This window comes from Streptopelia decaocto (genome assembly GCF_964273445.1).
Source record: "Streptopelia decaocto genome assembly, chromosome: 4".
Lineage (NCBI taxonomy): Eukaryota > Metazoa > Chordata > Aves > Columbiformes > Columbidae > Streptopelia > Streptopelia decaocto.
The window spans coordinates 37,792,181-37,819,770 of NC_138658.1; the positions used below are offsets into that span (position 1 = coordinate 37,792,181).

The 27,590-nt window shown below is 39.0% G+C and overlaps 1 protein-coding gene across 1 annotated transcript; it reads left to right on the forward strand.

Annotated features, from left to right (window-relative positions):
- Positions 1–4,638: 4,638 nt before the first annotated feature.
- On the forward strand, positions 4,639–26,431 carry ANXA10 (annexin A10; the record flags this gene model as incomplete). The annotated part of the gene is made up of 11 exons (XM_082050978.1): positions 4,639–4,714; positions 11,301–11,395; positions 15,674–15,787; positions 17,606–17,696; positions 18,291–18,370; positions 20,949–21,002; positions 21,124–21,217; positions 22,566–22,661; positions 23,325–23,383; positions 25,393–25,515; positions 26,363–26,431. Exons 1-11 carry the CDS (start codon positions 4,675–4,677, stop codon positions 26,429–26,431), a joined length of 915 nt encoding a protein of 304 aa, XP_081907104.1. The 5' UTR covers positions 4,639–4,674.
- Positions 26,432–27,590: the final 1,159 nt, after the last annotated feature.

The window sequence follows — 27,590 nt, forward strand, 5'->3', positions numbered from 1 at the left end:
AGTAGAAATTCTCTAACCAAAGATAATGGAAAGGAACAACCTATTCCCATGTATTTGTCTGCTCCCTGATGAAAATTCAATCTGTTCTAATTTCATTCAGTTACCAAACGCCTCTGCTGCTCTGCTCCCTCAGTTTGTGCAGTGATGAACACCGCTGCTAGCTATACATTTCCTAGGCACCTATAGACATTCAAACCCTATATAATATTTGAGGGTAACATGATTTTGCACCCTAGGCCCCAGGTTCTAGAAGCAGAGCCCCAGCCTTCCCAAGCTGAGTTGTTTTGACCTGTTTCCTTATTTTCTTCAGGAATGCCAAGCAAAAGAATGCTGGAACCACAGACACTTTTAAAATATGGCAAGATTGCAACAAAACTTTGCAAAACAAAATGCAACCACAACCTCCAGGCTTATCTCTCCATATAGGAGATTATTGTCAGCATTCAATCTTATTCAACAACTTTAAACTACACCAACTCTTTCATGGTTTCAGTCTCCCCATAAAACTACACCAAAGGACATTAGAGCAGTCATTTGTTCAGAAAAGCACCTCTTGGATTCCTGCATTGCTTTTGAAGCGAGATTTTTCCTTCTCACCTGTCATGTAGCATCTTGTAACCACAGGACAGTTGTGTCACCTGCCAGCACAGCACTAAGACCCCGTCCTCTGTGACAAGTTTATGGATTGTCCATGCAGGATTTACCTCAGAGAGGCACAGACAGCACTGCAGCATCCAAAAATCAATCCCTGTCTCTGTTGAACCAAGAAATTTCCTTGGCTTTGCCTTCCATGGTAAATATCACACAGCTCTCTCAAATTACTTGATACTGGACAGAAACCAAAGGGCTGTAACACACAGCAAGTGTCTTATCACTCCATAATCATACTGATCTTGGACACAAAATTACCAAAGTTCGTCTCTAAAGGTTTAGCCCAGACCTGCTTGTGCCCATATTTCAAAAACTCAATGAAAACAGGTGGAATAAGTTTAATAAATAATAAACTCCTGAAGACTGTGAAATTAAGTGCATAAAGTGAACCAGGCATGCTTCTGCAGGCTTGTGACAGACAGGAATTATGAAAGTGGTCACAGGATAAAACTGGCATAGGTTGTGACCGGATAAATCTTCCTAAAGGTTGCACTGTATAAACACTGCAAAGTAGCAAAGTGCTTTCTTCAAGGTACGCAACATTGCAACAATAATTCTGTGAGCTGTGCCAGCAGTAAGGCATCATTAGATACTTGGAAATTCCTTCTTAGGATGCTCAAAGTGTGTATGCTGGAAGTACCAGACCTCAGTTCAGAGAAGTGTTGTGTACCGGTAGAACGCTGAATTTGCTGAGAAACCGCTCTGAAAACGCAAATACACTGAAAATCCTCACAAAAATAACACTCTGGGACAAATGTGAGATGGAAGACAAAGTCAAGTGCAATGCATACACAATAAGAAAATTGTAATTAAATTTTAATTTGTTTAAAAACAAACAAAAGGATGAGAGTTATTTCCCACAAAGAACTTGTATTTAAAACAAACAAACAAACAAACAAACAAAGTTGTATTTTACTGTGTCTTCTAAAAGTTTTTACCTGAACCTTCATATTTAATTTGCTTCTACTTAAAAGCATTGTGGTTTTAATTAGATTCTGGCTAGGAAACAGGTGTTTACTAGATCAGGTTTAATCTACTGATGGTGAGCCTCAAATAATGAGATGGTGAATACTTTTTAAAAGAAGTGATCAACAACTCTGCTGAGCCAAGAGAGAATTGAGCACATTCAAAAAATCCATTATTTTGCTTGAAAGATACAAGGGCTGTATTGAGGTTTTTGGTCAAATATGTACAAACCTGCAAACTGGTGTATTCAAAGCTCTTTTTTCTATGATCAGTCCTTCATTATGTTTTTGCAAATATGCATTCTGCAAGGCCCTTATTTTTGTTTTGACTGTTTCATGAATAAAAATCTATATTTCAAAATCATTAATGCTCACCACTATTCTGACTGAGAGGTGATATTTACTTCAAAAACTACTTTTACTCCTTTTTTATTCGAAGGATCATGCAGGAATCCGCCCTTAAAATACTCATTAAGTTGGTCACTTATTTCTTACTTTAGTACAAGTATCCTAAATGCTGAAAAGATCAGTGACTTAGCGGTTTGTTTTGTGACACCACAAACCTGGATGTGTGAAAGGAAATGCTTTGAGATAACTAATCTTTGAGGGAATTTAACCTATTCACAGATGTTACACAGATGAGGAGCCAGCACTGGTATTTTAAATTAGACTTGAATAAATGCACACATATCCTACAATTTGTCTCTCTCACCCCACCACCCTTCTCGCCAGCAAGGGCTGGCAGGTTCAGACAGCACTTAAACTGAATGCCAGATATGTTTATACTTTCTACCTTTGGTTTAAAGTGCAGCTTCAAAGTCTTTGAATCTCATATCTGTTACTTAAATTCCTTTTGCTTCCTACCTTCCTTTGTTATTATTCCCATCAAAATACTTCTATGTTTTGGCAACTTTAAGACAATATTTCATGATGTTTTGGGTTTAGACTTGTTTGGTTCTTCCTCCGAAGATGGATGAGCTATTTTATTGTCTCAGATATTTTGGGAGGCATGAATTAGTGCCAGAATGCTAGATTTCTTTTTTTTTTCCCAGCTCACAGCATATATCAACAAACATTTTTGATTCTAGATTCTAACAAAGTCATTTAGCATTTCTTTCCAAAGTGACTTCTTTGATTAGTAAGCTTTGGTATGGTTTGTTCAGCTATAGAGTTCAAGCATTTCTGCCTCCTCAGCTGCAGAGAATGATGACTGAACCAAGGTCAGTGTTATTTGACATGCCAGCAACAGGTTGGGGGGAAACAGAGCCCCAGGTACCATCTGGCCAAAGAGTGCTCACACCCCACACTGCTGCAAATGCACGTGACTAGAAAACTGCTGGCAAATGACATTTGGAGAAGTATGTGTACTGTCAGTAACTAGGATGTCATAAGGATAGAAACTCTCACTTCATTTCTCAGGCTACTGTCTCTAGAGTCCTATCCTAGAGATAACGTTAAGTGACTAGTGAGTCCCAGTGTACACAGTCCACTCCCACTCTGACAGAGGAAGATGGGATGCAGCGTATCTTAAGCATGAGCCTGCAATTCATTTTAGATACAACAACACGTATCACACTACAAAAATCATCATGGTCACTTTTGTCTTCTTTGTAGCTGCTGTGTCTCTCTGTATTCCCAAACGATTTTTTTTCTCATTTTCCTGACTGTTTTAGTAAGTAAAAAGGCACTACATAATTTGTGTTAAGTTGTAAGAGCAGGACCTTGTATTTGAATTATGAACAAACTGCAGAAGGATATTTGTCTATTGGCAAGTACTTTTTTTGTGTAAAGACATGTTTCCCTATTAATAGTTTTTAAAGTACCTCCCTTTAAAATCTTACATTTCTGACCATACATTCTTTTCTTCACCTAGGCACTGACAATTTTTTATCCCTACTTTTGCTTTTTGGGTCTAAAGTAGTGATGAAACATCAGGAAATTACATTTTCCTTCTCATCAAAAACATTAATTTCTTGCTTGATGCTTTTTAATTCCTTTGCTAAAATTAGAGAACCAAGGAGGTCTGATTAGTGGCCAGGCAAAACATTATCATTACTATTATTAGTATATAATTACTATATGATTACTATTGATGGCATGATATATAAAAGGCTTTCAAGTGTATGTGAAGTGAGCAAACAAAAAAAATTTAATTAGTGTAATCAGTGTACCTCCTGATTCTAGGAGGTCTTTTACATCTGTAAAATATATCCCCTTTTTCCCTGAAATGTAAATTTCAAGTTAACAGTGTCATTTTAATCTGATGTATTTATTGAAACTAGGAATCATCACAAAAGATAACCTTAATGCTTGGGACATCTGGAAAAGCAGGTAGAATCCTCAGAGGAATGAAAGAGGTTAACTAAGGAATAGACCTGAGCAGATTTCAATCTGTTATTTTCTTCTGGGTCTGTGATTCTATTAAAATGAATACATCAGTTCTGTTTATTATTCACAGCTGTCTTAAAAAAGAAAAAGAAGAAATAATACATGAAATAAAATATCATGGAGAATGAACTTAATATAATTTAATCAGTTACAAAGCAACTAGAAAAATGATGTGGCCTTCTACATGGCACATGAGAAAACTATCTCTGCACCTAGCAGTAACATCATTCCTTTAAAAAACCACTAGGTTTGTAAGCTACCTATGTATCTCATTCGTCATTTTCTCATTAGGCCTTTCAAATTAGAAATACCATGAGAAATAGATATTGAAGACTGTCAGGGATATCATGGATTAATTTTTAAAGATTAAATAATATTTTCAGAAAAAGGTTGGGAAAGAGATTGACACAAAACCAACTCATGCTAGGAGCAACTTTCTCAAATATGGTTCCTCTTCCTAGAGCTTTCTGCAAGTTTAAGTTCTATTTCATGAATTTAAAAAATTGTATCCTGTTCTCCATGAAGCAAAGACAATTTAATGTTATGATGGCTGGTTTTCAACAGAATTATATATGCAGTTGTATAGACGCAAAACACCTCAATGAAAGGCTGCTTTCTCCTTTAGCAGGTACAAGGAACGATTTTTCCCGCTCCGAATTTTAATCCTGTTATGGATGCCCAGTTGCTGGGAGGAGCCCTACAGGGAATCAGTGAGTATCTTGACTGATTTTAACACACCTTTTTTCTTCAGAAAGATCTCATAAAAAGACATGCATTAGGCAAAATAACAACTCATAAAATTAAAAGTGTCACCGATTCTCCAAGGTATCACAGTAAGACACACTGGCAATGTCCAAATAAATCATGTATCTGCATTTACAGAAACTAAGAGGTGATTAAGATAAATTGAAAATCTATACCAACACTTAGGGTAGTAAATGCTTTCCTCAAGAAAATAAGAAAATGAAAACAGAATTCTGTGTTACATCACTACACTGAAGGCCAACAAAGTAAAGGCTTTTACTTGTAACTTCAATCATTAAATACTACCAAGGACTGTTAAGTCTTAAAATATCAGTCATCAAGAAATAAAAATAAATGGAGGAGAAAGTTTAAAGAATTCATGATCTTCCACTCAGGAGTAATTTTTGCTTTCAGTCTATGGACAAAAAAAAAACACCAAAAAACAAGGAAAAAAAAAAACACAAAACAAAAAACCACAAAACAAGACAAAACAAACCAAAAATTTTTGCAAAAGCATTTTTCTCTGTTCAGATTTTTGTGTTTTCCTGTTAAACATTGTTGTTACTGCTGAGACTCACAATATTGATTTTTTGGTTTTGTTTTTTCTTTTTTTTACTATCTCAGACATTTTCTTCACATTAAAATTGTTTTATGCATCAGAATTTTTATTCCCCTTGGGCTTTTCACAAGGCTGCACAGCACCAAACCTTGCATTCTGTTTTCAGTTTGCTTAACAGAAATGCGAGGACTGGACTAAGACTTAATGTCAAATGAACCACAAGGAGTATTGTTGATCAAAGGGAATCTCAAGTATCGTTTTGATTAATGTGGCTACAGACGAAAGGTTATAAACACTTTGCTAAACTTCAAACAATACTTCCAATGCAATGTTGCTAACATGGCAAGACTGTGGTGATTCTCTTCATTTAATATTGTAAACACAAGCATATTAACCTTACTTTTAATTTCCCTATCAAACTATGTGGAACAAAGTTCTAATTTTCAAGGGCAATCGGCAAAATAAAAATTTCAGCTTCAGAGGAGTTTAAGTCTCCATAGCCTTTACAGGCACTGACTCCATGACCCTGAATATTGCACACAACATTCCTTCTTGTGAGAAGGTTCAGCCACAAATGTTGTCCCACTGATACCAGTGGTGTTACACAAATGAATAAAGTTATTTAGGGTTAAAATATTTCCTGAATCCTTCTTAGTTTTTGCTGTAGAGACTACATAAGCTGTACAGATTTCTAGTGATATTTTCCGAAAAGTGAGAAGAAATCCTTATGCACAAAGTTTCAGTAATACTGAATACTTCTTCCCTTATGAGGAAAGGCTGAGGGAGCTGGGTCTCTTTAGTTTGGAGAAGAGGAGACTGAGGGGTGACCTTATTAATGTTTACAAATATACAAAGGGTGAGTGTCATGAGGGTGGAGCCAGGCTCTTCTCGGTGACAAACAATGGCAGGAAAAGGGGTAATGGGTTTAAGCTGGGTCATAAGAGGTTCCACTTAAACTTGAGAAGAAACTTCTCAGTGAGGGTAACAGAGCACTGGAACAGGCTGCCCAGGGAGGTTGTGGAGACTCCTACTCTGGAGCCATTCGAAACCCGCCTAGATGCCTTCCTGTGTAGCCTCATCTAGGTGTTCCTGCTCCGACAGGGGGATTGGACTTTTTGAGGTCCGTTCCAATCCCTAACATTCTGTGATTCTCTGATTCTGTGTGACGCACAAGCCCGCAGAGAGGCAGCGAGGCTGTCCTCATAGTCCCGAAGCTGGTTCATCACTTCTGTCACATTTCGTTGAATGTAGCTGCCCAGGACATCAATGCCCATGACCCAGCATATGCCGGTGGTGCCCATTGTACAAACCTGCATCCCACAGGTTGTGTACAAAGGAGTCTATCTGCATCTGTCCCTTCCGGACCATTTGGCTCACAATAGATTATCTCCCGCACAGCTGATCCTCTCAGGATCTGGATACCTGTCTCCATAGTATTCCATTCACCTGGATGACATACAGCAGCTTCCTTGAAGGGAAACCTTGCCTTTCCTGGTGGTCAGGAGTCACCTGCAGAGGCTGGAGAAGTCTTTCTCTCTTGCAATTGTCCTGTGGAGGGTGGCATCCCTGGACAGAGATCCCAGCTGCTTGGATTCGCTACCGTCCAGTTCCAGACAATCGGCTCCCTTGTCCCAGCATGGGAGCAGCCAGGTTACCACATCCTTGCCTTCCCGACAACCACCACGGTGTCCCCTGGGCAGTGGCTCTGAGCGAGGCTGAAGCCCATCTCCCCGTGGCCGGGAGAGCCGGGGACAGGCCAGGCAAGTGGCGCCTGCAAGGATCTCCTCTCAGGGCGGACGGCTGGCAGCAGGGACAGGGACAAGCCGCGCTTGCTCCCAAGGAGCTCTGTCCCGGGAGAGGTCGGCTCGGGGCCATGCTCCTGCTGCTGCTTTGCTGCGGGGGTGCAGGGGCCGGGGGCCCAACTCGTTGGCGTGTTCCTGGTCTGTGATGATCTTGGGGCCTGCAGGAGTGTGGGCCTGGCTCTGTGGGGCCGGGGAAGCTGAGAGCAGGGAGCGTTGTGAGGAGAGGCTGCTGTCTTGCAGGGCTGAAGTAGCCCTGGAACCCAGCTGGCCTGCAAGGCCACCCTTCCCTGGACGCAGAGCCGCAGGCAGTGCCAGCACCAGGGCTGGGGAAGGTTCAGGGGCCACGTCTCTCCCTGTCCCCACTTCCCAGGCCACATCTCTCTGTCTGGAGACCTTCTTCATCCTTCTCTCCTGGTTCCATAGCCATATCCCCCTTTCTTCCCCAGTTCCATGGGCACCGTATCCCTCCCCTCTTACCCACATCTCACAGCCGAATCCCTGTGTCGAACCATTTCCCACACCCATATCTCCCTCTCCCCAGATTCCTGGCAATAGCCATCCCTCCCTCTCCCTCTCGTTCCCACCAGCCATTTCCCTCCCTCTCGCCAAGTCCACAGGCACTCGGCCGCCTCTCCCCCAGTTCACAGGGCCACATCCCTCCCTCTCCTCCAGTTCCAACATCCACATTGCTCCCTCTCTACGGGTCCTCGAGCCATAACCCACCCTCTCCCCCAATTCCCACAGCCACATCTCTCCCACTGCCCAGTTCTGCAGCAATGAGCAAACAACACGGCAGAAAGCAGGCCCGGTCCCTCTCAGTGGCGCAGTGCTTTTATTCCAGAGGGGCCCCGGGAGGCCCGGCCGCCCCGCTCAGACGCGGAGCCAGGGGAGACGCCGCGCATGGTCCCCTGAGCCCGGCTCGTCCTCCTGGACCCTGCGCAGCCACGACGGGTCTTCGTCGCTCTCTGGCAGGTAGAGGAGCTGGCCGTGTCCATCTCCGTCCCTCTCGGTGGGCAGGCTCTGGGCACGCCGCTGGGGACTGGGGCGGCGGCGCTCTCCCCTCTCAGCGGAGCGTGCGCGGCGCCTGGAACGGCTGCGGCTCCGCTGCTGCTGCTGCCGCCGCTGCTGCCTCTGCCACCACGGCCCCCGCCTTGCGTAGGGATGCCAGCGGCCATGGCGACCATCATCCTCCAGCCGCAGGCGGCGGATGGCCGCGATGGGGCCCCGGCAGAGCGGGCAAGTGGCATCCTCGGCGCTGGCAGCCCAGCGCTGGATGCAGGCATGGCAGAACGCATGCCAGCACGGGTCCACTCCAGCGGGGGCTTCCAGGGGAGCCAAGCAGATGGGGCACGTGTCCCCCCGCCGGCACCTCCTGGCAGCTGGTGGCACCGCTGGCTCACCCCTGGACACCTCCATGGCTGCTGCTGGGACTTAGTGTCCTGTCAGTTGCTGGGACTTGGTTTCCTCTCGGCTTCTGGTGGGACTTGTTGTCCTCAGCTGCTGCTGGGACTTGATGTCCTCTTGGCCGCCGCTGGGACTTGATGTCCTCTCGGAGCTGGAGGCACCTGGTGTCTCTGCTGCTGGCAGGACTCGATGGCTGCTGCTGGCGCAACGCCAAGGCTCAGGTTCCGCTGGCAGGACTTGGTGGCCGCTCGAACGCTGGCAGGTCGCAACGTCTGGTGCCGCTGGCAGGACTCGACGGCTCGGGTGCTGCCCACAGGACTCGACGTCTCGTGTGCCGCTGGCAGCACGTGACGCTGGCGTTTATAGCCGCCCGCTGCTAGTGAGGTCACGGGCTGACTGTGACTCTGGTGACATCCCAGGGCTCTCGGGGGCACACCCAGGGACACACCCAGGAGCTCCCCAGCCTCACACATGCCCTGTGACGCAAAGCCCACCTGGCGGGGGGCTCCGGGGCTGGCCTCACCCGTGCTGGTCGTGGTTTAAGCTGAACTAGCAATAGAACCGGGATAGCCACTCACTCAGTCCCCCACCCGCTCCCCAGACAGGGGAGAGAATTGAAAGGGAAGGGAGAAACTTGGAATGAGATAAACACAGTTCAATAAAATCACAAAATACTAGCGCACTACTAGTTGATATATATATAAAATAGAAATGGAATATAAAATCGAAGATACTCAATGCGATTCCTCATCAACTCCATCTGCACTGAGCAGCAGTCCTTGTAGTAGGAGGTGGAGACACAGTTGCAATTTTGTTGGTCACGTCCATTGGGATCTGACGACGTCCATCTTGCCATTTTATTAGTGAAAAGTGGTTCTCTCGTGCAGGTGCCTTGACCTTGGTTCTTTTTGATGACAAAACTGGCATTCCAAGGAACCAGAATTACTCTCGCACCTTTCTAGAAAACTTATTTTGCTGTTCCGTCCCATACAATGATGTCATATAGATATTGCAAGTGTTCTGGAGCTTTTCTTTGTTCCGGTGTGGTTTGGATCGGTCCACGGCACATGGTAGGGCTGTGTTTCCAGCCCTGGGGCAAGCGATTCCACGTGTACTGGATGCCCCTCCAGGTGAATGCAAACTGCGGTCTGCACTCTGCTGCTAAAGGAAGAGAGAAAAACACTTTTGCAATGTGGGATGTGGCTCACCGCCGAGCTGCCGAGGGAGCTGGGTCTCTTTAGTTTGGAGGAGACTGAGGGGTGACCTCATTGATGTTTATAAATTTCTAAAGGGTGAGTGTCATGAGGGTAGAGCCAGGCTCTTCTCGGTGACAACCAATGGTAGGACAGGGGGTAATGGGTTCAAACTGGAACACAAGAGGTTCCACTTATATTTGAGAAGAAACTTCTTCTCAGTAAGGGTACCCAGAACACTGGAACAGGCTGCCCAGGGGGGTTGTGGAGTCTCCTACTCTGGAGCCATTCGAAACCCGCCTAGATGCCTTCCTGTGTAGCCTCATCTAGGTGTTCCTGCTCCCGCAGGGGGATTGGACTAGATGATCTTTCAAGGTCTCTTCCAATTCCAAACATTCTGTGATTCTATGATTCTATTATTTTGTTTGATGGAAGGGACTCAGACTGACGTTAAATTAGTGTCTTGCTAAAAAGCTGGTGTAATTGTGGCAAGTTGATCCAGAAGAAAGAGAACTAAAGCTGGTGTACAATAAGCAAATGCAGGCTTCTTCTGACTACATAAGAAAAAAGAAGTATTCAATGTCCAATTATATTTATGTCAAAATGGAACCTGTCAGTTTTAGATTATATGATAAAATCTGCATAACAAAGCTGCAATAGGTACAGAATGTGTATTTGTAACATAAATATACATATATATATATATATATATATATGCATGCCTATATTAGAATGACAGGTAGAAACTTGGGAGGCCACCCTCCTCCATTCAGATGCAAGCAGTTTCCCATGCTTTGCAGCCTAATTCATCTCTGCTGCAAGTGTGATAGTGTCAATTGATTTACACTTGGAGATACATTTATGCTGGAATGTCTTTCAAATGCTCAGCCATTGAAAATTACCACAAACCAACTTTTGGGATGGAAAAAAGTTTTAAACGATAAAATAATTTTCAGACTATGTTAATTGTCTTTTTCATAAGCAGTAAATACTGATGCATTACAGAAGTTTAGCAGTATGCTCTAGCCATCGAGCAAAAGATCACAGGTAACCTTCAACAAAATACCCTTGGAGATTGGCTAAAATGTTATTTTTTTAAAACTTCATAACTTACTTTATATGATTCCTCTGAAAATATATCTTTCAGTTTTTCAACAATGGTCTGACCATAGTTTGTCATTCCTATAAAAGAGATCCCTAATCCTAAAATGGCAATTTAATCCATATCAGCAGAGCATAAAGTATGACTTCCCAGGCTTAGCCACAAATTCTGCTGGTGTGCCTAGTTCTGAATAGATGAAAGCCTCTATCTGTTTTATTGATGCTTTCAAATCCATTGAGCTTGAGAGAGGTGATGGTGCATGTGATAATAACAGACCGCTTCACTTTTTGCTGGTATTACACCAGCAAGTCAAAGGTACATAAGCACAGTAAATATAAATCATGTTGGTAAATACCAGTGGGATATTAATCTGTTGATCTCTTTTTTTCAAGAAATTAGGTTAGTGTTCTGGAACAAAACACAAACATTCACAAATGTAACTGAATTACAACACTTTGTTAATTTAGAGTCTGTGTTGTGTTTCCTTTACAGGTTGTGAAAAAGATGTGTTGATTGATATCCTAACGCAGCGTTGCAACTCACAGCGGCTGATGATCGCCGAGGCGTACAGGGACATGTATGGCCGGGTATGACAGCACCTGTCTGGCCTTTCGGCACTTCTGTCCCTCCTGTTCCCAGTGTGGTCAGTCAGCCCTCCTCTCAGGTCAGTCACTGGAACCAAAAGCCTGGCAGACAGCTGGCTGGCACCCGTGGACTGGCACACAACTTCGCACACGTAACTATCAAAACCTCTGATGGTTTCAAACTGCCATTTTTATAGCAGTAGAAGCACTTCTGCCACCCGCAAAGTTTTTTTTTAGAAAAAAATAAAAAAGGGACATGGAAAGTTTCTTCTTCTATAATTCATTCTCTTCCTCTATTGACCGAACAATGATTTCTAAACAGACTTATTTCTTCTTCCATGTGCTTTTGGAAGTTTCTGCAGTACTTTTTTTAAGTTTTTTGAATACAAAAAAATATTTTATTTGGGTTTAAATGCCAAAGAAAAACACCATACCAACAGTTACAGGTAGTTGTACCTTACTCACTAATTAATATTCTCGTCTCAAGCACTGACATTCTCAGACCACACACCATGTAATCCCATCCGTACACTCAGCACAATACTCATCTGAGTTGCTTAATGTTAAATTTATGAATCTTTGGAAGGTGTTTAAAAAAATTTAAAACATAAAAATTATGTAGGTTTTTTTCAAATGCATTTTATCTATATTTACTGTATTAGACAAAGCAGTTTTTGTTCTTAAACATACACAGAGACAGATATACCCTCATTCTATGTCCAGATTTACTATCGCTAAGCAAATTACTTTGAGAAAGTCGCAGTGCCTGCATTTTCCTCACTTAGCTATGTAAGGGCAAAAATAATAACAACATCTTCTGTAAAATCCCTGTGAAATCTAGTGATGAAAAGGGCTGTATGAAACTAGATACTATTGGAAAGCTGAAGAAAAATGCTGAGACAAAACTGACCAGATGTGGCCTTCCCCTAATAGAAGCCAGCCAAACATTTTAAACAAAATCCAGTTTTCTTCTTTTCCCAAAACCTGAAAAACTACCATCTCACTGGAAAATGCCTTGAAGGTCACTGTATCCTTGCCATTGAATTGACCATCATGAACAAGAGTGAGTTTGCAGAAATCCTACCACACAGCCATCAGCCTTAATTAGAGTTAACTAGAAATGGTTCATTCAAAACCTCCACATTAACCGCAAATGTGGTAGTGTGTTACACCACCAGTCTGCTAACCAGCAGCACAGTGTATTTTTATCTTTGAACAGCCAAGCGGTCTTCCAGAGGCAGCCTTGTGCCACCTGTACACCAAAATACCTCACAACCATTGGCCTCTAATACACTGAAACAGCCCCTTACTTTCCTAGAATTGGGGAAAAGAGAAGAGCTGGACTTAATCAGTGCAGTGTGTTGATTTGGTGTTGTTACACACCTATAGGACATCACTGGCTTTATCTGGACAATTATAAAAATTTAAACACACAATATTTGTGATATTATAAATGCAGTCTTGAATGGATTAGTATGTTATAAATAGACCGTAAAAGAACAATAACTGAATCACAGACTGAACTCAGTGGATCTGAATGACTAAAAGTTGTTTTCTATTACAAGGTGTTTATTAGGTTACCATTACCATCACACATGCAAACCACACAAGTTCAGTGTTTATCCACGCAACATTGCTCACTGAGCTTTAGTTTTACTTACAGAAAACCAAAGCATGACAAGCTACCCAAAGGTTCCTGTGACAGTGAAGCATCCAGGCCCATTCTTTCCAGGTCTTCATTTATTTCCTTAATAACCGGACAGTGCTCCTTCTCTACACTCCATCCATAGCAGCTAGCTGGGTTTTTTTCACCTTTTCTCTATAGTGTTTCAACTGGACCTATCATTTGAACAACAGAAAACATTTAAAAGCTCCATATAACTTTTTATCTTTAATTTCCACACTCTGACACATGACGATGACCTACAGAGAACCACTAACAATATCTCAATTAGGAATTGCCAAATGTCCTTCAAGAACGGAGTTATGATTTGCCATATTTAGTATTAAAGGAGAACAATTATTGACTTGCTCACTACTGATCTATTTGGATTTTCTTTACAATCCAAAATAAAAAATAAACAAATAAATAAATCCCTATGAAAACACACCACCTTTAAATTTATAACTCTGCCAGCCATATTCAGCCAGCCTGAAGTACTATAAAACCAGCAGACCTAAAGATGTAGAAGAACTAAAAAAGCCAAAGAAAACCTCAGATGTAATTTTTAAGAATTTTGATCTCTAAAACTATGAATAACAATAAAAGTGAAAGGCGAGCAAACTGTTTTTATATTCCAGCAACAGGCTACAGAAAATTCTGAAACTCACGGAACATCTTGCATATACACCTACAATTTTAATTTAAATGGATTCATTAAGCACTGGGAATACTTTATAGTGCAAGATATACCAAGATACTCTTGACAGCTTTCCAAAAGTTCTGTCTTTTGCCGTATGGAGACAGGGGTCAGTGCAAGCTTGTTCTAATCTAATTCAGAGATGAAACAGAAATGCTGGTTTGGGGTTTTTTTTTGTTTGGTTGTTTTTTTTTTTTCTTTTTTCTTTTTTTTTTTTTTTTTTGTCTCACCTGTAACAGCAGATATATTGACATGGGTCATCTGGTTAGTGCTCTGTGTGGTTTATTTGACTGACCTCTCAAAAGTTTGCTATCTTGGACAGGAACTGCCAAACAGGATGGGATGTGTCTTGCCCTGAATTGCTGCAGTTTACACTTCAGAAAATACTTTAGCACACATCAGTGAGAGCTTTTAGCTGCCTGTAATCAATATTAATGGATATATTGCATCAAGTGAATGTGCTGTTCAGCAGTCCCATCTTATGAGTGGTAAATTCTGCAGCACAGAGAAGACAAACTGGCAGGCAATAACAATTTTAGCCTTCTCAGTTTAATCTATGGCAAACCTGTCAGTCAGTCCAATCCTCCACCCTCTTAATTTCAATTCAGAATTCAGTCTGTTCAATATGGAAATACGGTAGCAACTATGCCTATACATTTGACAAATGGAGAGTGTGACACATTAGAAGGAAAAATATCTTAAAAAAAAAAAAAAAGAGAGAAAGAAAAAGTAAACCCTGAACTGGCTGCATGGTTCAGACATACGGACATGCTTTAAGATTCATTTTTACAATTAGCTTTCAAGGATTTCTTATAGCAGAGATGATTAGGAAATTTTAATAATGACAACTTAGAGTTGTCTTTTCTTATTTTTCAATACTTCCCTTAGTTCTGATTGCAGGAGTAATGTTTAATTAGTATCCATTTGTATTATTAATCCATTTTCCCACAGGCAACTTGTCAGAAGTAAAATGTCTTAATGAATTAATTTCTATTACATGTGTGATTTAGTGGTTGTCAAATGCATCTAATGTGCATTTACTGAAGACTGTGTATGTTTCTTCATAACAAATTTAATTTTTAATGTATGTCCTTCATTGCTACTCTAGCTATTAATTTAATTATATTCACATATGTATCAGCTCTGGTACTCTTTTAAATTCAGACTTAGGTCAGAGCATCTGAGAGGTGCCTAGTGCCATACACAAAACATTAAAAAAAAATAGTGCACAAGTATCCTTTTACTCAGAAACAGCAATAGTATAAACAACAAGTTTTTGGCATTTCCAGTGTTTTGAAAGATGCTACTGGGAAAGGGGAGACTGGGGAGGAAACTCTTATCCATTACTTGCTACCTGGCAAGCGAGTCCTGAGACCCATGTGAGAAAAGAGAGATGTTTCCTTTTATTAATCCAGCATCTGTCAAAAATAGTTAATTCAGTTTGAATGTAATATATACATAAATTAAAGCCCATAACTTTCCAGTAATCCAAAGCAGATATTTTTATGTACTAGGAGATATGGATTATTTTAAAAATTATTCACATAGTAACACTGAAAAAAGCACCAGAAATTGCCTGTGTTTTACGAGATCTGACTTCTGAAGATGCTTAGCTCCCACAGATTCACACGTGGAATATGCCAAGGGAAGCTGCAGATGCTCTGCTGTGGTATTCAGATTTCCAAGCCTCTAAGTGGTAGTTGCACTTAAACCCCTGAATTTTCTTCTGTATTCTAATGAACAGAAAATCAACAATCCTATGTGGTCTACTGGCCCATGTGTCTATTGCCATCTCACCCACCTTCAACAGTTCATCTTTATTAATCATTTACAGAGAAAACCACTATTTTTTTTTAAGCTCTCTTCATAAAGTGTGACTAGAGAAATAATCGTGTCTATGCTGCTTCTTTTTCTTTTCAAGGATCTGATAACAGATCTAAAAGAGAATCTCTCTCATCACTTCAAAGAAGTCATGGTCGGCTTGATGTATCCACCTGCCTCCTATGATGCCCATGAGCTCTGGCACGCCTTGAAGGTACTCATCAAATCGAGAATTCCTTAGAGTTGCAGTCACTAATTACATCGCTGAACACATCTTAAATTCTTTTTTTTTACATAGAAATGGTTGATAAACTGCTGGAATTTAGTACACTGGAATAGTGTACTACTGTGTAGTGATCAGAAAGAGAGTGCTATACAAAGTTTATTCATTGGTATTGCAAAAAACATCTACTTGCCATGTAATAAATACAATCCATTTCACACCTATGGTAAATTCAGTAAATGAATAAATATTTATACAGGGAAATGTAAGACTCTGATGCTGCAAGCATTTATGTATATTAAAAACAAAGTTCATGTGAACGGCCAGTGCCACACACTCAGCTTCCACCTCTGAAAAGACCAATATTTCTTTAGCAGAACATGTCTTTACATAAACACAAGTAACTCTGTGACAAAGCAATGATTGCTCCACTAAGATTGAACTCATTGCACGTTTTGAAGAAAATATTTCCTTTCATTCCCAGGATCTGAGCCTGTGCTTCTTAAACAACTGACATTTTGAAACAAACATTTTTTTTTTCCAAATAATCATGTAATTAAATGTTGAAATTTATTTCTGCAGGGAATTGTGGAGGCCAAAAGAACAAATTAGTTCATAAAGACTTTCAACAATTTATTAGAAAACAGGCCCACTGTTGGCTATTGAAACTAATAAACCTTTGAAAAATTCCTTCTCAGGAAATTCCTAAATTGCCAGTTCCTGGAACATGAGAAGGCATGTCAAAACTCAATGCTGTTTTCTTTCCATGAATATTTGCCACTGTCACAAATAAGACATGGATTATACAACTCTGAGTGGGGTGACCTATTTATATATTTTGAGAATCCCCTCAAAAACAAACAAACAAAAAATTAACACTGTCTTTTCTTGTCCTTCAGAGACTTAAACTAATGCACTTTTTAGAACTACTGATATATTTCTAATTACAGTTGGTATTAAAAGGATTGTGAAATTTTGGTAGAATTGGAAGCATGAATTTTATTAAAATTATTGACAAGATTGCTGAATTCATATTTTTTTTCTACGTGTGGCTCAAAGCTAAACTTTCTTATCGTATTCTGTCTTTATCTGGATTCATACGGCCAAAGTACAAAACTGGCCATATGTGTGTCCGGGCTCAGGCTCAATGTCGTGTTTTCCCACTATCCCAAGTGCAGAATACTCACTAACAGTATACATGTGCATATCAAAAGCAGCATATACAGCATATCTTATGTCAATTCAAGTTTATAAAATTAATTCAAATCCTGTGGGAAAATACAGTGATTTGCAGCACTGCATGCATGGCCATGATGCTTCCCTTATATACCAAGTTTTATGGTAGACATTACAAACCGTAACATTACTAAATAAATAACAGCAATAATAAATAACTAAACAACATAACGATTGGGCTCATATCTACTTCAGATTGTCTGAACACTTGTTGTAAGCTAAATGTACGCTAAATCTTTGCATCTGATTTCTTTCAGCAAATTCTAAATTCTTACTAAAGCTCTAAAATTCTTCCCATTACGTCTCTGTCAACAGTAGTCTTGCTTCATTCCCAACTTGTTAATGTACATGTGGAATTTCAGACTAAGTAGAATATATTTTAAATACAGGGTTCTACTATTAATTTAAAGGCATTTTCTATTTACATAGGTAGGCTATGCGAAAGTACATTCTGCATTGCTCCAGCAGAGATTGCTATTATTTTGTTACTTCTGAAAAGCGCAACGTTGTTTTCTTCTAAAAGCTGTGGTTTCTACTAACATCATCTTTGTCTATTTATTTCTATCCACACAGGGAGTAGACACAGAAGAAAAATGTCTAATTGACATATTAGCCTCAAGATCAAACATGGAGATCTTCCAGATGAAAGAAGCCTACTTAATGCGTAATGTTTTTTACAAGTGCACAGTAGCAGTTGTACCATGTGTGCTCTGGATGTATTAGCACGCATGAAGGAAATGAACTACAAAAATGGCTTCTCAGCACTAACTGCCTCTCTTCTCCCTCCACTCCCACAACTTCATACAAAAGGCTGAAGCGAAACATTTAAAGTTGATGATAGGTCATAATATTTTTGGGATGTGTTGCTGCCTAAGACATTTGAAATACCCGGCAGTCACATTTGGGGATTTTCAGAAACCTTCATGCACTTTAATCTAAAAAAGTACATAAGCTGTTTTCCTTCAAAAAGTCCTGACTCAGGCTGGGCCCTCCACCCACCTGCCTTGACGGGGCATTTCCAAGTATCTGCAGCAGCAGCGGTGAGTGGGCAGACAAGCTGGGGCTGCAGCCCCCCAAGTAGGGCAGAGCTCCCCGGCTGGCCCAGGGGTAGCTCCCTGCAGAACGCGTGCTGAGGAACAATCACTGTAGAAAATGGACAAGTATTTGCACCCTATTTATTTATCCTTTGTTTACTAATCCTCGCGAGTACTATTCAGAGCATGTTCATTTGTGATTATATGTTTTTGTTTTAACCTAGAATACAATAATGATCTTCAACAAGATATCGATTCTGAGACTTCAGGTCACTTCAGAGATACACTCATGAACCTTGCTCAGGTACCGTAAAAACAAGTAGTATGAATTACTTTTCTAAACAATTCATAACAGTTGTTGATACTGTTTGAGAAATCTTAAATTCTGAGGTGACTGTGGTTAAAGCTAGTTCAACAGGGCTACACTTTTGAAAAGGAGAGGAGAAAGAGCAGAAGAGGAAGAGAACTTGAATTCCTCCATCTACTTTGACTTTGGTTTTCAGATGGAGGCCAAGGTCAACAGACCATTTTATTGAGTAAGTCCCCGGATATTCAACTGCTGACCCTGTGCTCAATCTGCCTCATCTCAAAAGGAGTCTACTTGCACGTACAAATGAGATTTTCATTGTTAAAGTTCTGTGTTCTTCCTTGTGAGAATATCTGGTTCATAATCCAGTCTAGGCATTATGTAAAAATTGAGTTATATCCACATTTGACTATGCAGGAAAGTATTAAATAGTTTTCTGTTTTAAGCATTATGTGCTTTGCCCTACTGCATATGCTAAGTCACAGTATGTTTGCATGCGAGTAAATGAACTGTCACTATCACGCACCAACTTTTGCAGTTTTACCAATTTGTAGTTTTATGCAACAAAGTTGGTCATCCTTGTCAAATCATGAGTTCTCATTTGCATTGTAGTCACTGTGCTCATTATCTTAAAAATCGTTTGTAAACCAGAGTAACAAATAACAAAAGGACTGGCAGGAGATAACAGCATACATAAGGTACATCTGTATTTTTATGTATGTGTGTCTGGGGAAAAAGTGTTTCTTACCAAGATTTGAAATAGCAGCAGGCTTCAGGCTTCACTGCAGTACAGAGATAAAGAGCAGATGTTTCAAATGTAGAAGCTATAAACAAGAAATATTTTCCTAATGGTGGATGTTTTTTCTTCTTAATAATGAAAATACTTCCTTGCTTAAAAATGAGGAGCTACAAGTTAAGCAACTTCACTTCTCATCTTAATTAAAACTATGGGACGCATCTTAGTCATCAAAAGAACACATTTAAAATAAATTGTCTGAGACTACATTATTAGCCCTGATTTTCTAAACCACAGATATTGATAAAGAGGCCTGAAATCAGCAGCTTCTTAGCTAACAAGATCTAACTGCTATTCTTCAAAGATGAATAATAATTGCAGGAAATTCCAGCTTTACTGACTTATACTGTATACTTCTGAATACTGTAAGTCGAATCATTCATGTTTGGATACTGTCTTATATTAAAACTTAGTGATATTCCATGAAAATATATCCCTTCTAGTTCTACTACCAGGCAACTTACAGAATACTCTATAGCAACATTTCCAATGCACCCTTTAATGATTTTTCAGACACCTTTTGCTTAGATTTCTATTAAATCTTTGGATTGATGACACACACATCTGACTACAGATAGAAGTGAATGTGCTTCACATACAGGGAGCAAACTATTCAATTGCTGTAGTGTGGAATTTACTGTTTTCATGTCCATAGTGATGTAGATTAGAAGTTATAGGTTATAGCCCTTCCCAAATAAATTAATGGAGTTAAAAATTCAGGCTAACTAATATTCTAGTACAAGACAAACAGATTTTTATTCTAATTCTCATTTTTGGGGTATCAACTGAAATATGGAAATTTTCTACAGTTTAAAAAATAATTACCCATACTGTGGGATTCTCAGCAAAACTATGCCAAGAGTAGTCACTGTTAAATGTTACTGGGGAAAGTGGGCATTTGACTCAAGTAGGGTATTATTTAACTTATTTTATTGTTCGCTTGTCTGCCTTTTTTCCTGTGTTTTCTCAAGTATGTAAGTTTATACAGTCATTCCAGGATAATTTCCTTCAAGTAATTTATCTTGTTACTAGGAATTCCACTGTGTGAAATTCGTGCCATTTAATTAAAATATAAATTAACATTTTTAACAGGAAAGAGCTACAAATCAGTCTTTCTACAAGTTGACAGCCAATACATAATTTTAATCCTCCCTTTCACATATAGGGTAAAATGACTGTAAATTTTAAACTAAATTGCTTCAAACACATATCATTAAGGCAGTGATTACATGCAGCTTGAGATTGTTAAGGGTTCTGCAACCAGGGCTGATTTGTATCCTTGCAAGATGATTATGGTTAAAAAAGCAATTCTGAAAGTTGTGTGCTTTTCTCTTTTTCTAACAATTATATAATTCAGATCATAGCGTGTTTACTAAAGCATATTAGCTTGATTTGTGTAACTGAAAAGTGACTAAATGTATGGGGAAATAAGAAGTATCCTTTTGTAGTTTATGTATCAAAGTTGTCAAACAATTTCCTAATCTTGGATCTTAATTGTAGACAATGGTTTATAAGCAAGCGAAATTTCCATTATTTGACATGTTTGCTCCCACAGTTTGTGCAGGGATTAAAAAAAACAAAGTGAAAAGATTCTTCTGGTAATATGCATATTGATAAGAAATAATCAGGGAATGGCAGATTAGTTATTCTTCTCCTAGTTGTCCCCTCATAGTCAAATATTATAGTAAGCAATATAACATCGATGATACTGGAAATGGTGGTGGGATGGTAGTGGCAAGGTAAAAGCTTATTTAAAATGTATCTTTTTATTTCCCCCAGGGAACAAGGATGGAAGGATATGCAGATCCTTGTACAGCTGCTCAGGATGCAATGGTAAATACAGTCAGATGTGAGCTTCTCAAAAATTAAAAGAAGAACACATACAAATTTTGAAAGGAGATCCAGGACTAACTCAAAACCTTTTGTATTTTTTTTTCTTTTTCTGGTAAATTAGATTCTGTGGGAAGCATGTCAGCAGAAAACAGGCGAACACAAAAACATGCTGCAAATGATTCTCTGCAACAAGAGTTACCAGCAGTTGTGGATGGGTAATCCAGTGTCTCAGCTGTTTGAACACAGAATGCAAAGGCAAATTCTGACTTGCTCATAAAACCATGTGTTACATACCAAGAAGCTCAGCGTGCAGCAGGGTATTAGGCTGAAACCAAAGTGTAAACTGTTGGAGCTCTCAGACTCCCCCTGATGTTAATGGGAATTTGGAAGTAATGCAAAACCAAACTTTGCCTGATGACTACAGACAGCTGCAGATAGAACAGACAGACATCAGGATGCCTAATAGCAGATCAAAGAACACACAGCCAAAGAAAGGCATAGGCTATTGCTGCACTGCCTTTATTCACGAACACCTTGGGAGAGTCAGGTGGAGTATTTTCAACAAATGTTTGTATGTGAAAACACATTGCTGTGTTGAAGCGTTTCTGTGGAAGTTACAAAGAAGCTTTTGATGAGAGCACTTCAGGGCCCACGACCTCTCTCTCATAATGAGCATACACACAGAAACATAATGGGACATTTTTATTTAAAATAGATAATCAGACCATTACATATTGCAAGAAAATTATATGAGAACATCCAGATCTTCCACTGTAGAAAAGAAATCTGTTGTATCTGTTTGGTGACAAGTTTGAGATGTCTTTTGCTCTGCAGTGGAAAAACAGCCTATTTGGTGACAATTTATCACTGTGCAGCCAGCTGTATTTCTTATGCCAACTTCTAACAGCAGCTTAGAACTACTTTGCTGTCATGGATCAACAAGTTAATTCTTCTATCATAACTGCTGTAGGGCTGGTGATGATAGGATTAACATAATGTAACAAATCTGCTTATGCTCTACTCTCTTTCTGTAACAGAGATTTGAGGGCTCTGCCTGTAAGCCAGCCCTCCAGCAGGTTAGTAGCGGGCAGTGAGTTGAAAATGTCCCTCTTTTCCTAAAGGAGTAAAGCACGCTCTGTGCACTATCCAGGGCATCCCTGTCTGGATCCCAACGTGGTGTGCACGTCATGCCATGGCTCCTTCTCTGGCCGGTTTTAGCCAAGCTGAGCAAGGAATTTGTCTTCATGGCATGACATTCTTACAAGTTTTGTAAACAGAGGTTGCTAAACAGAGAGTTTATTAAAGCTCCCAGTGAAACAGAGGCCTCGGAGTACATTCATTGCATATTGTATGCTGGAGAACCCAGAGGGAGAACATCCTGGAAACCAGGTTTCAGGCTACTCATTCAGATTGCCTTACTTGGGGAATATAAACACAGTGAAACACTGAGAATAAACAGGGAAAAAATTAAACTCAATAGCTATAATACTGCAGAAAGCAGGAAAAAGTCAAGTTGATCATTATCAATGAACTAGAATAAAGTGAGATTTTTTTCCCCCCAAGTTTTCCAGGAGTTCCAAAACATCTCTGGGCAAGACATAGTAGATGCCATTAATGACTGTTATGATGGATACTTTCAAGAACTACTAGTTGCAATAGGTAACGTAAAAATATTATTTTATGCTAGTAGTAATCTCTTAATTAATATCTAGTATCATATATCTGATGCATCAAGAATATTATTTTTCTGATTTTTTTTATTTTATCCACTTTACCCTCCTATACAGTGTAATTACATTTTCAGATATAATTAGAAAATAATATTTTAACTGCTTTTCCATGTTCATGTAAATCTAAAAATGTATATATGCAGCATTAGATTCTGACTGAGCACAACTAGTATCTGTTCTTTATTTGATAATAAATGTTGTGTGATCAATGATAATTGCATTGTCAACTGATTCTACACATACTAAATAATTGGAAAAGTTTACAGGACTTGAATGGCGTATAAACAAGTTCCAAGCTTTACGTGCCTTTGGTTTCCATTTATAGAGTAAGGAAAATAATATTTTTACAAAGAAGTAATGTAAGCATATTCACTAATATTTAATAAGCCTTTTGATACAACAGTAATGAGAACCCACTCAGAATAAATGGCAGACTTTTAAAATGATAAATACAGCAATGTTTGTGAAAAACTGGTAGCTTAATTTTAAGCATGGACAGCACTACCCAGCTTTATATTTCAAGAAGCCCAAAGCCAATAGAATTGATTTTATAATAATCTTATGTTTACTTGTTGCAACTTTTCTCTCCTAGTGCTCTGTATTCGTGACAAGCCTTCCTACTTTGCTTACAGGCTTTATAATGCAATTCATGTGAGTAGTCTTTTGTCTTCATGTATTATAAAAAGTAGCTTCCCCATTTTTTTGTTTACTTGATTATTCTTAAGTACTTAAAAATCAGTCTGTTCAATATTTAAGGTTTGATTGCATATTTTAAAATTGTGGGTACCTACATAAATTTCAAAGCATTAGTGCCTAAGCAGCAGTTGGGATTTAACAGTAACAGTAAAAGGTTAAATATTTTGATTACTCTAAAAAGTATCTGTCTGGTAACTGTTGATTTTTTTCAGTTGAAAATTTTTCTTTTCCATGGATTGTATCTCCCCCTGCTGTGCAGAACTCAATGTGCACTTTTCTTCCCATGAAATTTTTATACCTAGAGATTGAATAAGTTTCACTAAAAATTAAATCATAAATTAGTGTTACATAAAAACAAATAGCCATATTTACTTGCGGGGCTCAATGTACATATACAGGTTCTTTATCTTGGTGTGTGAGTGCTAACATACAATACTAGAACAAAAAGAAATGTGGGTAAATGCAAAGAAACACATAAAAATTCTTCCTACTAGAGGCCACTGAAGACATTTTCTTTTGTTTTTCATTCGTTATTGAAAATAATGAGGCATTATGTTATATAAAAAATAAAGTATAATCTTTGAAGCTTAATCTTTTAAGTGCAGTCTTCAGAAGATAGTCATAAAAAAACAGCCACGGATAAAATCTGAAGTATCATCTTAGAGCAGGAATGGCAAAGAAAGGAGTCAAGCCCGAACCATCAAAGAAAACTATTCAGCAATGCTTCAGCAGGGCCCCGGTATCCTCTTCCAGATGCTGTCACTGCTGCTGTCCCGTCTCAGCTAAACCAGCAACAGTGGCAGCAGAGAACCAAGGGAAATCCCAGGGGCTGAGAGGAAAAGGCAGTATTTTGTCTGAGTGGTCAAAAGAGGATTCTGGCACATGGCATGAATAAGGTTTGCCAAAGGTATCAGGAAACAACAGCTATCAGCAAGAGTCATGTTTCTCAAAGGGTTGGTATCAAGACCGCTTTCCAAGTTAAAACCTCATTTTTACTTTTAAGAAATATCCCATAGGTAGTTTCATTCTATAATATATTCAGATGATGCATGTGATGCAGGAAAAGTTTATTGAAAATTTGCATTTTGTTTTAGTTAGTATTTTACTTTGTTTTCACAGTGTTTTGATTAGCACAAATAATTCTCAAAAGAAACATGATAATTTTAAAGCATCTTGTTTTGCAGCCGATTTATGTCCAGACTATACCAAAAGCTTTTTGTATGTCCATTTACAATAAAATAAAACACACCTAGGATTCTAATGCTTGAAATCATAGTCCATAATGGCTTATAAGAAAGATTTTAACCTAGCCATCAAACATGTATCAAATTCTCTACATGTAGCTTTTTAACATCTCATTACTTGTTTTCTGAGAACAAGATTTCAGTATCAATGGCTACTCTCTAAAATTATTATGTAACTTTAAACAACCCAAATCGGTCATCGGTCTTCCCAGCCCTAAATCTCTTTTGGTTACTTTTACTGCCACTAGATGTCTCCATTCTCCACCGGATTGCAATTGAAAAATGTAGTTTAACACCGTTGAGTATCAGCTATGTCAATTCCAAATCAGCAGTTAAAAATCTCACTGAATTCACATTTGGCAGCAGTTGTCGCGAAACAGATTATTGGCTTAGTGTAGTCTGAATGGCCTTTACAACAATAGTCACAACAGCTACTTACAAACCTAAGACAAAAGTTCATCAGGTTTTTCCTTTTAGAAGTTTCACTGCATGGTTAAAACACTGACATGTGGGGAATCTCGGTTATTAAGAAACATGAATTTATTATTTGAGCATGTGAAAACTCTGTAGGATAAAACCTTTGAATGCACAGACTTCTTTAAAATCTAGGATATCTTTACGAGTAGTCTGATTAATTGGTTTATCAAACATTAATATGAGCATATACAGATAGGCAAACATTTTGTCCGACTGTCAAGTTTACTCTCATTTTCTTTTTAGGATTTCGGGTTTCACAATAAAACAGTTATAAGGATTCTCATTGCCAGAAGTGAGATTGACTTGATGAATATTCGACAGCGATACAAAGAGAGATATGGGAAATCACTCTTTCATGACATTAAAGTAAGTTTTTACACATTTTGCATATATTCAGTGCTGGCACCACACAGACTGTGCCAAGCCCTACCAGAAAATAAATAATTTCCATTCAACCACTTGGTTTTTGATGAAAAAAAAAAAGCACTGTATAAAAACGATAGCGTATCTTTTCGGTGCCTCAGGCTGACTTCAGTTATTGAGCAGTGAATTCTCAGCTCTCATTCTACTTGATTTTGCCCCTCCTGAATAGCAAGGGGAGACTACAAACAGGGCAGGACAGTGTATGCTGAGAAACAGTTGGCACAAATATTTTCTACGCTGGTTGATACCACCTTCTTTCCCACTGTCCTGCAAGATCAGGGTAATACCACTTTCGTGCAAAACTGAGATAAAAATCTGGTTTTATCCTTGTGCTTATGTAGTATCAACCTTCAGAAAAAAAGGTTCTTCTTGTACTCTTGCTCTGTATCCTAAAATAAAACTTTGACACTCTTTAATTGTACAAAACTTAGTCTTGCTGAATTACATTACCTTTTTTATGTTGCTATAATCCAAATGTAAGACGCGCAGTAACTGTAAGAAATTGCTCACGATTTTTTGGTATTGAACTTGAGAAGTATTACATAGGTTTGTTCCAGCCTTTCAGAGGTAGATTGCTTCTAGGTGCCCAAGCAACCAAAGTCCAAGGTATGTGAAATGCAAAAAATCTTGGTCTAGAATCCTTGTGAAAATACTGTAATATTTTACAGAACCTTACACCATCAGTCTAGTCCCTGTCATGCAGTCAAAAGAAGAAAAATTAAGAAAACATAGTCACAGAAATGTTGATTTTTTTTTATTATTATTATTATTATTATCTTTTTCCTTGCAGCACTTTGCTTCAGGGCATTATGAAAGTGCTTTACTTGCTATCTGTGCTGGTGATGCTGAAGATTATTAAGGACAAAGAAGATGAACTTTGAAGGCTATGTAAATGTATTTTAAATAGAAATTGAAGTGATACACAATACACTAACTGTAAGAGATCCCTGTTCCACATAAAAGAACAGAAAAATCAATGCTATAAATTTGCTATTATTAAATCTTTCTTGAGATGGGGAAAAAATGTTGGCAGGAGTATGGCTTTAGTCCTAGTTCTGATTAATATTTCTGTTCCTATGATTAATGTAAATTAATGAAACAAGTAGCAAAACAACTCCATGGAAGCATTATTTTTATCATTTAGTCTTGCCACATCGCAAACACTGGACAATAGCTTCTGGAAGAACCTATTCACTTCCACACTGTAGAGAAAAAATGTTTTGATTTATTTACTTTCAGCAGCATGATTTCTTCCTCTAAGTATTTTTTCTTTCCCACCTCTTTTATATGATATTTTATGCTCTTGAACATTATTTTTGTACTTACTATCAAACTAAGCATCTGCCTCAGTCTATTATCAGTCACTCACCAAAGAGTGCTTTTGTATCCTCTTTCATTTAGCTCACATACTTAAAGGCATTTCCCTTTTTCTGTTTGAAACAAACAAGAAAATGAGAATCAAGTCTCCCAAACCATTCTTGATTTAGTGCCACGCACTGGAAACCCCTGGAAGACAAAGCATTGTATAGCTTTGAGCAACCTGTGCCTCTGTACCTCCGGTCAGCTTCATATAAACAGACATAAGCAAGGGAAAATGTTCTCGTATTCATCAAAATAACCACCTTTTCTTTTTCTCCTGCAGCTACAAAGTTTCCAACTTGACACAGACACTTTAGATTTTTTTAAAAAAGGTTCATTCTGCAAATACAGCTCAGCATGACTCTATAAAGCACTGCTATAGAAACAGACAAACACATGGCTGCTTGTATGCTGTTTGCACCTGTCCCTTTCTGTAGTCTGTGAAAATAACGTTATTTTCAATGTGTATTGCTTTTTTTGCAAATACCAGCTTTACGTTACACATCTTTTGATTTACAATAAACTTAAAATTTCAGTTGAGTCCCTCTTGAGTTTGGCACGTTTCAAAATATTTCAGGTGGATCATGTAATTGTTAAGCCAGAACTTTGGAAGGAACAGCTCCGGGAGGAAAAACAAACCAAGAACACAAATGAGAACG